The 15,213-nt window shown below is 42.0% G+C and overlaps 1 protein-coding gene across 2 annotated transcripts; it reads right to left on the reverse strand.

Annotated features, from left to right (window-relative positions):
• Positions 1 to 1,049: 1,049 nt before the first annotated feature.
• Positions 1,050 to 9,041, reverse strand: LOC130380899 (torsin-1A-like). Of its 2 annotated transcripts, none has more exons than XM_056588325.1 (5): positions 8,489 to 9,041; positions 7,377 to 7,642; positions 7,102 to 7,277; positions 5,703 to 5,830; positions 1,050 to 2,580 (listed from the first exon to the last, which is right to left on the reverse strand). In XM_056588325.1, the coding sequence occupies exons 1-5, from the start codon at positions 8,679 to 8,681 to the stop codon at positions 2,336 to 2,338; spliced, it is 1,008 nt and encodes a 335-aa protein (XP_056444300.1). In that variant the 5' UTR covers positions 8,682 to 9,041; the 3' UTR covers positions 1,050 to 2,335. The 2 variants fall into 2 exon arrangements, with proteins under 2 accessions (XP_056444300.1, XP_056444301.1); XM_056588326.1 differs by lacking the exon at positions 8,489 to 9,041 and adding an exon at positions 7,897 to 8,234.
• Positions 9,042 to 15,213: the final 6,172 nt, after the last annotated feature.

Consider the following 15,213-nt stretch of genomic DNA (forward strand, 5'->3'; position numbering starts at 1 on the left):
AATTTAATTTAATTGAATGAACGTTTTTGGGGGAAAGAAGTTAATCACGTTAATTTTTCTTTTTTTTGGTCCTTTTTCCAAACAGGTTTGAGGGCAATTAAATCGAATGTGACTTAATGTGATTGAATAACATATTTTGTAATCTAATTGTGAGTTTGACAATTTTGAATCACATTTTCCCAGCTCACTCAGGCGAAAAAGGTCCTACTCTGCATTTTTGCACTATATAAAAAACACTGAGTCAGCCAGTGTGGATTTGTTTACCATCAGGTAGGCCTATGTTTACAAATATGTAATATCACAGAATAGCTCCTGAGGGTTGGAGTTTTCATCATTTTAACTGCATTCTGAGATTAACTCAGTCCACAGCGTGCCACTGGAAGGTGAGTGTGAGTTATATAGGTATTTGTATTCTTATATATTTACTGTATAATTATTATGTAAGCCTGTAATCCAACCAGGCTGTTAAGAGGATGAGACCATAAAACAAAAAACAAAGATGATACTCTCACACACACACACACACACACACACACACCCACACAAACCCAAACACACAGTGGCTGACTTCGAGAGATGCATTAATATACTTGAACTTTGGGCACCTGCTGATTCTGCAGCCGTGCACCGGCCGAAAGTGGGCCATCAAGACGACCATCAGACAGCAATTAACCTAGGTGGTCACACGGGCCCCAACACAAACACAGAGTATTTAGGGACACAACCAGGAGCATTGATGTGAAAAACACACAGAGGTGATGTGACTGGACAATAAAGATGATGAATTTATTTTGCTGGACAGATGTGGCTAATATCTTGTGTCTTGAACCATAAAAAACCCAGGTGTTTAACACACACACACACTGTACCCCTAAAAAAGAGAGGGTAGGTGTAGAAAACCTGATAACGATAATGTCCCTGATTATGTAGATACAGACTGATTATCAAATGTCCTCAAAGGCGAGTCATATGATCAGGATGGTATCCAGGTTAGGTTAAGATACTCTTTTACAAAGAAAAATAAAAAAGCCAACGAAAACTACAACGAACCATTGGGCCAATTGCCTTTTATTCGTGTAAAAAGGCATGGTTTGTATATCCTATAAGTCTCAGTTGGAAATACCTGATTTACATCCATATTCTTACATTATCTTAAAACCAATGGATTCAATTCAAAATATTGTATATTGCTTGCTGTGGGTCAGTGGTAACCGACACAAATATTCTCCCCGATTTCTGTGGAAACAGACCAGCAACTCCCACAGCCCTGAAACCTCTCATATGCACTGAAGGAGGTTATTACAGAGCTACAATAAGGCACAGCAAGTACAGTGGCGGTCGGTTGAAAAAGAGTTTAATTTTTTTTAACTGATCCGTATTTGCTTCTAAACGAAGGACAGTTTTCAAAAACTTGAAGCCATCATTGAATTACACTTAAATTATTCTAGAGACATATGAAGATGAAGATAGGTCTATTTGGGCATAAGAGGAAGAGCTCCTTTGACCCCCACCAGATTATGTATTAGTATCAAACTTCTAAATTATACAGTGCAATATAACTTAGTTATATACAATTACTCATAAAATCACCCCTAAATTCATGAAACACGAATTGCCATCAGTAGTAAGGGGACGGTAAATAAACTCTTGAATGATACCCAATGGTGCAAGATTTTGGCATAAAAATTTGTTGGATATTCTTCTTAAACAACACTGACTGTGATGGTACATTTTAGAAACCGTGGACATGATGCAACAAACCCCATAATCATTTTTTTATAATAACATAAGAATGTTCAATTGCAGTTAGAACAGAAGACATTGTGTCCCCATCGATGGTGTAGATAATTCTTTCTGTGGCTTAAATGAAAAAACATGAAATGATTTGAAAATCAAAACAATTTTCATGGGTGTAAAAAACATGAGTTATCCAGTTAAGGCGCGTTGGAAAACATTTCTGCAATTGGTGTCTTCCTGAAACATACTTTCCAAAAAATGTATCTTCTTGTTCAATTGCAAAAGATCACAATTACTGTTTTCACTTAATGTAGTTCCGATAGCTTTCATGTGGTTCAGACAAAAGGTATGATCAATTATCAGACCATCTCTTGATTTCACATAGGACTGCATGTAGAAAAGAGCCGACACAATCTTTTCATATTCTCCAGTGTTCGGTGATCAGCGATCATCAAGTTCATTCTTTAGAGAGCAGCCTGACGCCGTCGCCCTCAACTCGAATCCCCTCCTCTACATAAGACCTAGTCGATCTTTGAAGAGGAACCGCGAGAATTACCAAGCACAATCCAAACCACAATCGATCACCAAGCTGATTTAATTATAGATAGTAGTCCAGCTTGCTCTCTATCGTCTTGCAGCCCTTGACAGAGAAGACTCGGTCAGTCTTGGGGAAGTAGGTTAACTCGCTGGCCACTTGGTTGGCCAAATCAGGGTTTGGCGGTAGGCCCCTGGCTTCCATCTCAGCCATGGCACACTGAACAACGTGCCGGTACTCCAGGGGCAAGAAGGGGACAAAGAAGTCCACCAGGTTCTTGTCTATCAGACTGGTATGCCACAATCCACCTGCACAAAGTCACAAGAAGTGTTAGTCGTTTAAAGAATCAGTGACGTTGTAAAAAAATAAAGCCTTTCCCACAATACTAATTCATTCTGGAATAGTTGAGGGTTATCGCCCCAACGTTTTGACCTTAAGGTTTAAGAGACTCGCCCGTGAGACATGCAAAGGTCAAATGAATGAGATGGTCAATGCAAACAGAAGGGGAAGAGACTGCATCTGCGATGCGAGGGATTGTTGTTTGATTAAAGTCTGAAAGGGTCAACTCAACTCCTGATCTGACTTAATGCATGTCTTTCACCCACTCAGAGTGGTTCCGCCTGGGGGCTTTGCTCTTTCGGTATCTCATGACTCAATTTGATTCAAGGATCACAATGCGATACAAAATCACTTCAATTCAAAACATTTCAAACTTGATTGAGTACATACGGGCACTAATTTCAGGATGCACTCCGTCCGTTGTGTGGTGAAAAAGGCGGTGTGGCAAATGACGTGCATGAATGCAGAGTGTATTCGATTATTTCGGTTTATCAATTTAAAAAATCAAATACTCAAAATCAGTAAAAGTTTTTTTTATGAGTTCTTAGTAACCATTCTGCTGTAGAGCATTTAGCGAAACCTCCCACAAAAGTAAGCACATTTATTTCATATAACATTTATTTAATATACCGGTATTTATTTAGCAGAACAAATATAGTTGTACAAACTCTATGTAATAGAACAAATGTAATATTTATTTAGCACCATTTAATACCTGAACAAACATTCAAAAGGAAAAGGGATTCTTAAAAGGGTTTTAAGAATATTTATAGCATATTTTATTGCAAATAATTATTTAATTTCCCTATCTATTTATTGATCTATTTAATATTTAATCTTTTCTTATTTAAGTAAATTGCCAGATTTATTATTATAAACCCTGTCTCCAGTCTTTAATTTCTATGTTTGATTTCACCACTCCCCATGAACCTATGACTGGCCCAGTAGCGTAATTTTCTAGTTCTAAGCGACACAAGTGTTACATTTGCAAGATGTTCAAACCACCTATTTGCTTTGTGATCGCTGAATGTAGGCCAACGCTCATACTTGGAACTTGTGTGTGTTGGGAAACCTTTATGCTGCATTGAAGCTCTGCCGTAACAAAGTGAAACCCAGACTGATGAGTGGATCCCAAAGCCACTGACATGATATTGTGATTGTGTGTTATTGAACACAATTAACCAATTGAACCACTTTATAAAAACCATCAGTTGTTACAAACCTGATTGTGAGGCAGTGGTCTCCACCTGCTATGTTTACAGGCAGTGAGAGATGCACACTATGAAGGGACTTTTTCTTCACAGAATATTTGGATAAACGCTTGGAAACCTGACAAATATTGCTTGGTGGTATGTCGCAAAGCACTTAAAAAGGAAGGTTCACACAAAATGCTATTGATAGCTCTCTAAAGGCATGCTAATGGCAGTTATAGAGTGGCGAAGTCACACCCCTTCCGCTAGAGCACATGGGACCTATGAGATCGAAAAATATGAATGGATTTAAATGATAATTTTCCATGCAAAGAAGACTAAACATTTTCGTGGAGAAGTTTGATATTGTTAGGTTTCGTGTGAGGCCGCTTTGTGAACTACAGCTCTTCGCTGCTCTCGACGCGAATGATATATGTCCAGTTTTTCCCCCAGTAAATGTCTTAGTCAAGGTGGTCAAGGGGCACAACCATTGATGTGAACAGTATTACCGATGCATTATTGATATTTATTTTTTACACCTGATGGAATGTTCCTTTCCCTACGAGAGTTTTCTACTTTCTTAATGCATAATAATTAAAAAATATATCCAAAAGAAAAAAATATATACCGTATTTTCCGGACTATAAGTCGCGTTTTTTTTGTAGTTTGGCTTGCCCTGCGACTTATATTTCGAAGCGACTTATATGCCAAAATTGTGCGTGCATAATCTTCGGCCGCAAGATGGCACCGTCATTCATTAGGCCTACAACTGAACGCTGCAAGCCTACTGCACCACCGAATAAATTCGGTGGTGCAGTAGGCCTCAATGTCCTCCGGTTCAACCAAAGCTACCCCAGCCTTAGCTGCAATGTTGTGCAACATAGCTGTCACACATATCACAGCGCATGACTTGGCCGGCGAAAACTGGAGCCCTCCGCTGGACTTGTGAAGGCATCTAAAGCGCAACTTCCACCTCCCGATCGTGCGCTCAGGTTTAGGACCGCGGCGCATACGCGTCCGGTGGAATCCCGGTGTCACTGAATTCGGTATACTCTCAGAACTACGAGTGGGACCGACACACCTATATTGCTATTGCAATTTTATTCAGTCTCTCCAGACTAAACGTTCTTGTTTAAATGTTTAAAAATAAATGCGAATTATACACCGATGCGACGTATATATGTTTTTTCCCTCGTCATGGAGCATTTTTTGACTGATGCGACTAATACTCGGGAGCGACGTATATTCCGGAAAATACGGTATTTTTTTAATATTAAATTGTATTTATATACATTGGTAGTCAAGGCGGGGCTCTATTGTTGTTAAGGCGGCCGCCTTAACAACACAGTGCTGCGGGAGGGAGGATAAAAGCGGCGAAAGAGGTGAAAACCATTTTAAGTCGGGGCATGTGGAGAGATTCAGTCAATGGGGAGATTATCGGTCTTGTCCACACCAGTCGCAGGGAGCGTGACGTCACATACGAGACATGTAGTCTTTCTCATTGTGTTATCTCTACAGCCTTTAACTGAACAATTGCACAATAAACTGTCAAACTCTTGACATGAAAAATTATCATTCAAATCCCCAAACATGTGAAATCCAGGGCATATAAAGACTGGGACCAGAAAATAATTACTTTCTCTCCATTGAAACTCATTCATATTTTCGATCTCATAGTTCCCATGGGCTATACAAGAAGGGGCGTGACTTTGCCACTCTATTGTGATGCTAGGAGAGGCCGCTCAATGGTTAAAACACACAGACCGGTTTCCCACGTGTGACAGGACTTTGTTTGACGATATGGTTTCTCTTCTGCGAGTCTCTGCAAGCATTTCTTACATCGAACGCCGTAATTTATACGGCACACCAAGTCTCGTCGGGAAACATGACATCATACTCACTATTCTTGTTGTTGAACACAGCCAGAGAGAGGGACATCTCTACGTCCTTCAGTGCAAGTTCCTCTCTGTCTTTTCCCGTTTTCCAGAAATCCAAGGTGGTGTGCGTGATACTCTCTCCCCCAGCATTACTATCAGGAATATCAGTAATGTTAAGTCAACGCCAATGTGCTCGAAAGTAGATAGATAGATTGTCCAGACGTTTATCCAGCTTGATTTTGCAAACATAGTAAAAGAGTACATCAGTGTTTCCCCTAAACGGATGAAGCGTGCAGATCAGATGTCGGTCAGCAATTTATATTTGTTTACAAATGTTTGTTTGTGTATCAAGACTTAGAACAAAGTGATCTAAAGGAGAAAAAAAAAAAAAAAAAACGGCTAATTATAAAAAATATATAATTAGCCGGTTGTCCTTTGTGATAGAGAGCACTGACTAACGCAAGGTCATTTTACATTGAACACGATTGTTTGATTTTTTTAAACACGACAAATAACAAATCATTGAGTTGAATGACTGTATACATACGGTCACACCAAAGTCGATTTTAGGCTATATAGGATGAGTATTCCATCTGTCTTTTATAACACGATTATCATAGGAATATGCAAAATATTCACATTGTTGTAGGCTATGGCGAGAGGGGCGAGATTTTAGTTAAGTTATCCTTTATTGAATTTTTTTCTCTGCTTTTGACCGATCCGGGAACCGGTGAACACAGAGGAGTGACCTAGTCAGAGGTCCACACTTATGGGGGCACACCGACATCCTGGAGCAGTGGGCAGCCACAGTGCGCCCTGGGAGCAGTAGGGGGTTTCAGGGGCCTTGCTTGCACCTCATCCGTGGAGGTGGATGAGGACATAGGAGAGTACTGCATTACTCCCCCTGTCCACATATTTGGCCTACCGGTCGGGATTCGAACTGGCCACGGATTTGCATACTTTAGCGTACGTTCGAGATGAAGGTCTTCCTCTCTCTGATAAGCTGGCTCACCCTCGCGCTGCAGTCATTCAAGTCGGACTCTAGGCGACGGCACTCATTTGATGCCTCACACATATCAAGATAACGCTGTATTATTTTTATTGCATTCTTATTTTGTTCAAGGGGCCCTCGTTGGCCCTGTTCAATGGTAGGGCAAAATCTGAACAGCATCAGTTGAAACTGAGGCTTTTCAAACAGTTTTCATAAAGTTCATCCATCTTTGCTGTGTATATATTATTTGGAGTATAACTCGAAACAAAAAAATTCTGTAATAATAATAATGATGGATTGAATTTATATAGTGCTTTTCTAGACACTCAAGACGCTTAACAGTGAAGGGGGGACCTCACTAACCACCACCAGTGTGTCGAACCCACTTGGGTGATGCTCGGCAGCCAATCTCCACCAGAACGCTGTAATCACCTGAGGAAGATGAAGATGGCTTTCCGATATGACACACCATCCAGCTTTTCATAGTAGTCCACAAATGGCTTTATGCTGTCAATCAGGCCAGGATGCATCTTGTCCATCTCATCAAAGATGAACATGGAACGGGCACAGTTGGTGACATTTCCTCTGATCCAATGCTGTAACTGAGACTGTGGAGGAAGGGGAGACCGCTATTAGAGAATGGACAACATGCACCAGTCAACTAGTACTAGCAGGTTGTATTTAAATAAAATTCAATCTCAGACTACCTTATATGTCTCAATTTGGCTTGCATGCGGGAAATGGAGTTCAGAGGTAAATATGTGGACAAAGCTGCTGTCCATCCCCTTCTTGTAGATGTTATCTGCAATAAGCTGACTGACGAAATTCTTCCCCGTGCCAGTCCACCCATGGAGAGAGAGGACCAGAGGCTTCTTCGGGTTATTATTGTTCATGAATCCAGTAACAGCTTTCAGAATAATGCGAGAAGCTATATGCTGACCGAACAGTTGGCTTTCCAGGTCTGCCTGCAAACCTGAAAGTGAAAGTAAAAAAAATTGAATGCGCATTTTCGTACGTCTCGGGTTGCACAACATGAAAGCTTTTCAAAACGCATAGCCGTTTCTAAGGATATATTATGCAAAGTAAAATCGGATTGGTCGGTATGCACTCTAGATTGTTGTCGTTCCACTAGGCCTAACTCTACATGTTATTCCACAACAAAGCCCGCTGTTGACTCGGTACTAGGGAACCATCTGCACCGCAAAAGGTAAATTGCACAGTTCTCACCTGTTGCATTCAACTGTACCCATTTCGGATCGCAACTCTCATGGAAGTAATTGTATATTGTGCGGCCCAGAGCGGCGGTAACCCCTACAGCTATCGTTGTTGTGAACGGCTCGAAGGCGTTCACGACGAGGTTTGCTGTTAAAAAACACACGAGCAAGGCTCTGCATGTCGTTCCCATCGTCACTCTCTCTTAACGACGTACATTAGTGAGCTAATAAATTCACAACAATAAAAAACATGGGAGAGGAAGCGTTAAACAACCGCACATCGCCCCAGCTCGCCGCTCACGAGTACTTTCCCTTATTCGTTGACGTAATCGATCCGCGACGTTGACGTCACCCGTTAGCGACCGATGATAAAAGTTACTTTAAGCCAACGCGACGTTACTGCTTTCGGTTAACCTTTCCCGACCTAGAGTATTCATTTAACACATCAATTATCCCCTAACGACATCTTGTTGAACCGAGCTTCCAGCTACTACCGTACACCCTGGACAGTTATTTTACATGTACTTAGTAACAGTAACTTAACACAGACGATCAGACTTCAGTGTAAGGTATGAGGGAGCTACTTATCGGTGGTTTAATCGTACCCGTTTTATTGAAGGAAATCCATTCCGCTCGACAACATTCGTGGAAATAGTAGAAGATGTTGGGATAGCTGGCTAGGAAGCCGGTGAGCGCGGCTGCCATGCCGACGGCGATGCCCGTGCTGATGATCTCGATGGCCCCGCCGCCGCACACCAGCAGCAGCAGCAGAAGCGTCTGTTGCTGTCTGGAGTTCATGTTAACATGCAGTCGATGACTTGAGTCGCATGACACTTTGGGGTATTACGGCTCTCAGGGGCAGAACTCGAAGTCCCTGGCTGAGAGAGCGTCTTGACACCAGAGATCACCGCTGTTGTTTGCGGGGTTGTCAGGCGCGTCGCCGCGGTCCAAAGGTACTTCCGGCTGAACGCTCGTTTAGATATGAAGTCTCCATTGGGCTCATGCCAATTTATTGTATTCTATTTTTTATATAACATAATACAAATAAATAAACCTTCAGCGAATGACTACAGTCCTCCTTCTTTATCCATTCATTGCCCTGAATAAATTGCAGTACAGCAGCGAGCGATCAACGAATTATCAATTACCAATTTGATTGGTCACAAATTGAGCCAATTAACTACATGAGACATGAGAGGCTGTTCAGGAGACCTATGGCTCCGAGTGTAGGCCTACATCTTTCTTATCATAGCGTACAGCCTAATCCTCACGAACATTTACACAGGCCCGGTTCTACGTACATTTTGGATTTTATTACAACAATTCAAGTACATACACATACAGTACATGCATGCAACAAAAAAATCATTAACTTTTCATTTTGATAATTTCAGAGCTTTACCACATTTCATCAGCACTCTCTGAACTCTGAGAGTTGGCTCAGAGGATGGCTCATCTGAATCTGAGCCATCCTCAGTTCCTTTTGTTCCATGTTTGCGCACAAACTCAGGCCTGCGTGAGCGCAAATGTCAGCATGCAAGATGTCAATGGCTTTGTTTGGATCGAAGTCTTTAATGTCAGGTGAGCACGACTGGGTTTTCAGGAGGTCGGAGAGGGTCTGACCTTTTAGGCGTGAGCGCCAGTCACTCTTTACCTGATTCATTACACTGAACCCTCTTTCGCAATCAGCTATTTGCAGGGATGGTGAGGAGAGCATCAAAGAGATCAAGGACATCAGGACACCGATGGCGGAGCATTCTGTTCACAGTAGGCCAGGTCTTCTCAAAGGTTCCTTTAGCAGGGTCAGACAGCATTATGCACATGCAAACAATTATTTTCAAATGCAACTTTAGTTTTAAAAGATAGCATCATATTTGGATTGTGCCTTTAACAAATGGCATTCACTCTGATTGCTGATAAAATAAAAATGTCTCACAATATCCGACAATTATAAAGAGCTTTTCAAGCACTTGCTTAAAAATGCTACTGTTAAGGTATATCAGTATGGCATGTTTTAGACAGCTTGGCTGAATCCTGCTGTGTACAATTCAGTCTTGAGAATTGTCCATTGATCAGGGAACAACTCCACATCCACTCCAGCAGACAGCAGAAGAGGTCGTAAGTGACTGATGAGTTTGTTTATCTCTCCATCTCCAAAATCTGAGAACAAAGGGGAAAACATTCATATAAAGTTAAGCAGTTGCCATTAAAACATAAAATGTGCAAAGATTTGTCCTTTACATTTAAATTGCTAAACTGAACTCATGTCTGCTTCTAAATCCCCCCCTTGTCCGTTCCATTTGGAAACATGTTAAATAAACATGTTGTATTTCGCAAGGCATCCGCCAGAGGGCGCCCCCAACGCATTTGCCGCCCTGGGCGATCACCTTAGGTTGGAAGAAAAACATACAAAATAAGTCAAATGGTCCTTTATCTGCTGGGATGTACAGATTATGTAACCTTAATTCTTGATGGATAGCTGACCTACCCGGTGACCTAGAGTGTGTAAGGTCAATGCACAAGCCGGCCCATTTCTCTTCAATAATAACTTAGAATGTAACTGGCCCATGGCGCTCCAATATCTGACCCAGTAGGGTCACCGCCATAAACCTGCCAGCATGATTAGTCTCATATGAAAATACGTTTTTGCTGTTGTGTCAGGTATTTCTAAGACACCCGTTCTGCACCCATTCTGACAGTGAAATGGTCTTCATTATTTTTCCCTGAGCACAACACCCCAGGTTCTCTCTGCGTGCTGGCTCTTCGGGAGAAGAACAAGGGCCCGGTGGTGCTGGTGGCTACAGTGGTGGTGGTGAATATTCAGGGGGGGCTGTTGTTGATTGGTCTTGTGGTGGTGGTGCTGGTTAAAGTGGGGAATATTGCTGCAGAGGTTGTTAAGGTCAGTCTGGTGGTGCTGGAGGTTATAGTGATGCCTGTGCCACCATCAACACTATGACCTCCACGGTGTGGGAGGTTATAGAGGGGGTGGTAGAGTTTATACTGGTGGTGCTGGTGGAGATTATAGTGGGGAGAGAGATATGGCTATATGTTATAGTGGTGGTGTTTGTGGTGGTGTGGGAGGTTATAGTGGAGGTGGTGTGGGAGGTTATAGTGGGGGTAGTGGAGGTTATAGTGGCAGTGGTGGTGGTGGTGGTAGTGGCGATGTTTTGGGACCATAGCCCTTATGAAACCCAGGCTGTCTCGCTGACTTGCTATAGGTCAGAATGTAAGAGTGATGTGAGTTTCCTTTGACAGTACATAAGCGGTTAAACGGCTCAAAGAGGCCAGGGTCATCGAGGTCACATGACCAAACACTCCCTCTCTCCTTGGATTGATGCAGGCCATACTGTAGGCCATAAGATCTGCACCTACACCCAGCTCGGTTACATAAACCCTTGTGTTTTCCTTCGCTCTTTTCGCTCATCAGATTTAAAGTGACTGATTTTAGGAATTGTCTTAACGGTAACAAATGGCAGTTATTTATAATTTTATAGGCCTATGTATAGGCTATGTATCTATAATTGTCCTACCAGCAGAGGGGAGTAGTGCTCATGCTGGTGCTTGACTTGTTCTATTACTATTAGGAAATATTTATATATTTAAGTCAATGAGACTGAGCTCAAAATTGATGTCCCTCTTTTTCTAGATTCCTTTGTCTTCTTTCTCGGATTTATTCTCAGGATGCTGCATTTGGTTAGGCCAAGTAAAAAAATTTGAAATGGCTTAAAATGTGCAAATGGGAAAGAAAATCATAAATTTCCAACAATAACATGAATGTTATTATTTTTTATGTAATTATTTAATGCGTCTAAAAATGTATCAATCGTGTTGATGAGATATTTTTAAACAAACATTGATCTCTCGGTTTTGTTTCATTCATTGTCTTGCATATCGTCATGGTGCATAAATGCACGATTGTAAAGGTCTAAAACGAAAAAGTTATGCTAATCCATTCTTAGAGAACAGTGAAGTCAAGCTCGTTTTCAAACTGCCTCAGGAACTTTACTATACTGGATAAAGATTAGATTAGACAACACTTTATTAAAGGTTACCGAAAGACACACACACAATAGAATAATGTGAATGAAGTGTTGTCCTGTTCGATCCTGATTTGATTTGATTTCTTGTCACAGAGGTTAGCACTTTCCAAAGTCCCTAAGATAACAATAATATCATTACAGATACATATAAAAATATTCATGTTCGTGTACATGTATAAACGTGTATAAATTTTAAAATGTTACTGAATAAAGTTGTATCTTTGAGTTTCCATTTTTTGTGTTAACTGTGTGTGTGTTGAAATGGTACAAAATATCACTTGGGGTTAAAACAATTACCCACGGATGTTTTGGTGTGTGCGTGTGTACCTGTGTGTGCCTGTGCTTGGGTTTTTGTGTTTGTATGTGCATGTGTCTGCATGCACACACACCAAAACATTATTAGCAAACATGTCTGCATACGTACGCGTGTGCATCCTTGAGTGCATGTTTGTGTGTGCTTGTGTCTGTGTGTGTGTGTGTGTGTGTGTGTGTGTGTGTGTGTGTGTGTGTGTGTGTGTGTGTGTGTGTGTGTGTGTGTGTGTGTGTGTGTGTGTGTGTGTGTGTGTGTGTGTGTGTGTGCGTGCGTGCGTGCGTGCGTGCGTGTGTGTGTGTGCGCCCCGTACTCATAGTGACCGAAGTGAAAAACCTCCATGCAGCAGTGCCTAACCCCAGCCTCAGACAGCGTTAAGACCGAGCTCAGAAGGAAAGGAGGTTGTCCGTTTGACACAGATAACCCAAACCACCTGCTCCATTACACAGCCACTCAGCCCCCTCCTCAGAGCAGAGAGACAGTAAGCCCTCAGAGTAGAGAGAGATTGTGCTCGGATGGATCTAAAGTGAGGGGAAATATCAAAGAAGATAATAGCCTGGTGAACACTAGGCTTAAATAGCTAGACAAAAAAGAACACACATAAGGCTATAGCCAACCTTGCGCACGCACACACCTGCTCACACAAACGCACCCACACACACACACACACACACACACACACACACACACAGACACACACACGCACACACACACGCACACACACACACACACACACACACACACACACACACACACACACACACACACACACACACACACACACACACACACACACACACACACACACACACACGCACACACACACACACACATCGAGGGAGAGAGAGAGAGAGGGCAGCTGAGCTTGTTGCTTAGGGGTGACTTGGGAGTAAGATAGGGACGTTTGGTCTCTTTCATATGTATCAGGGCATTATGTTTTACTAAAATAGGAGATCATATATTTTAGTAGGCTATATGCTACACCTGAACCTCCTAAGATGGCGCAATTTGATTGGTTCACTGTCTCGGGATATTGGATAATATCCCATGATTGAGATCTCAAACTCAGGATACCTTCTCGTTGCGCTAAAAAACCCCTGAATAAACCACTGATAAAAACAAATAAATCGCAGCAAATTGTTATCTTGTTTATTTTTGGAGTGTTCACGTGTAGTATATACTAAAACAATTCTTCACCTCAGACTCTGTGAATAAATGTTAATTATATCTACTGGAAGTTATGTAATTAGTAGGTGACCTAGGGCTCAAGTGAGCAAGAGACCGGTGCTTTCTTTTATATGAAAGAGGGCCTTCCTGAGTGGTTTCAGGGATAGCAGCACCAACATGAATCTCCATGGCAATGTTATAAAGAGTTGAATTAACTAACATATTAAACATTACATGCATTCACTGACTGAAGAATATGAAGAAAATGCACATTTATTGATAGAAATCGGAAACTATCTAAAATGTTTCATTTTCCACTGAGAATCAAACAAATGCCATCCATTTTTTGGCAAGACAGAACTGTGTCAATAGTGAGGTAATGCTGTTCTTCATCAAACAGTGGATAGTGGTAGTTTTACCAGCAAATGTAACGTGGGTTATTTTGGACGACCTATACATTCAACCTATTCTGTTGTTTAGGTTTGATAACAGGCTGAAAAAAAGCTTTCAAACACAGCGTAGGCTGTCACGGCCCTCTAGAGAAACATGAACTAATCGGGGCCCCATTGTCTTTAGGAGCCCCTGTGGCTCCCCATGTAAACATCCCTCCAAGCAGGTCTATTATCAGACCATGGGCAGGAAGTGATTTCATATCCAACTTCCCCTGCAGTCTTCCTCTCTCAGGTGGTGATAGGAAGCCAGGGTCCTAAGGAAAGGACTGTAGCCTGAGGTAGCATGCTGGCGCTAAAGGCTAGACTTCATGTGAGCGCTATTGGGGAAGATACGTGGGTTAGCATCTGCGCTAAACCGTTTAAAGCATAGTACGCATGGTGGTCAAAAATAGCTTGCGGTTGGAGATAGCTAATTTATCTGTTTAACTGTAATTGTAATTCAACAGCACAAAGCTAGATAGAAGTTAATATGGAATGCTTGTATTTCTGTGCAACACACGAGTCCTAAAAATAAGGAAATGGCAAAAGTCTTTGTTTGGCTTCCAGCCCTCTGTCGACTAGGCTTATTACCAATTAGATAGAGGACCTTAAAAAAGGTATGTGGGACCCGCACATGTCTTATGTTGGAAAATAAGAAAAAGTAAGTTCTTCAATCAATAATATTATCTAAGCATTCATTCTTTCAGTAAATCCAATCATTCACTTCAGGAATCGAATTTGATTGAAATAACACACAGATGTATTCTGCTTAAATGAACTAGTGCTATCGGCGCACTCATCTATGACCAGGCGTGGCTGATTAGAAGGGTCGTGCCATCTGGTAATCTGTGCTGTTAGACAACCTGCTGTAGAAGACAGAGAAAATAAAGAAGAGAAGGAGAAGGAAGAGAACAAGAAACCCAAAATAAAGGGAAGTAGCAGGTGGGGGGGATTCAAACCAACAAACACGGAGGCTATAGTTCCTCAGCCACCTGCGCCGCACACACAGCGCTGTGTGGATTACCGGGGAAGGGCTCCTCCCCACAACTCCCTCCGGAGAAGTAGTCATTATCTCTGATCACCAATCCCACGGTAAAGTGCCCACGGAATAATGGATCTCTGTGAATAGTGAGAAGAACCCTGGTGTCCTAAGAATAGGATCAATGTAAGCAGATAAGTGACCAGCTTGATCCATAACAACAGTGAACCATCGGCGGGGAGATGCAGGTTGGGGGCAGAGGATTGTGGGAGTGACGAGGTGCAGAGGGAGCCCCCGGACTCTCACAGGTCCTATCTTGTTGATCGTTTGCTGATCAAACACTTTGACGAATGAGCAAGCTGTGATCAAACACCATCTGTGCCCCTTCCTATCTAAGCTTGTT

The sequence above is a fragment of the Gadus chalcogrammus genome, chromosome 4, assembly GCF_026213295.1.
Source record: "Gadus chalcogrammus isolate NIFS_2021 chromosome 4, NIFS_Gcha_1.0, whole genome shotgun sequence".
Taxonomy (NCBI): Eukaryota; Metazoa; Chordata; class Actinopteri; order Gadiformes; family Gadidae; genus Gadus; species Gadus chalcogrammus.

Bases quoted from the DNA above. Each gene is read 5' to 3' on its own strand.
- LOC130380899 (XM_056588325.1), bottom strand. From the start codon at position 8,681: ATGAACTCCAGACAGCAACAGACGCTTCTGCTGCTGCTGCTGGTGTGC. The intron at 7,278-7,376 runs GTAGTCTGAGAT...CTTCCTCCACAG, and splicing joins GCCAAATTGAGACATATAAG to TCTCAGTTACAGCATTGGAT. The intron at 5,831-7,101 runs GTGATTACAGCG...TATTCCTGATAG, and splicing joins GCCATCTTCATCTTCCTCAG to TAATGCTGGGGGAGAGAGTA.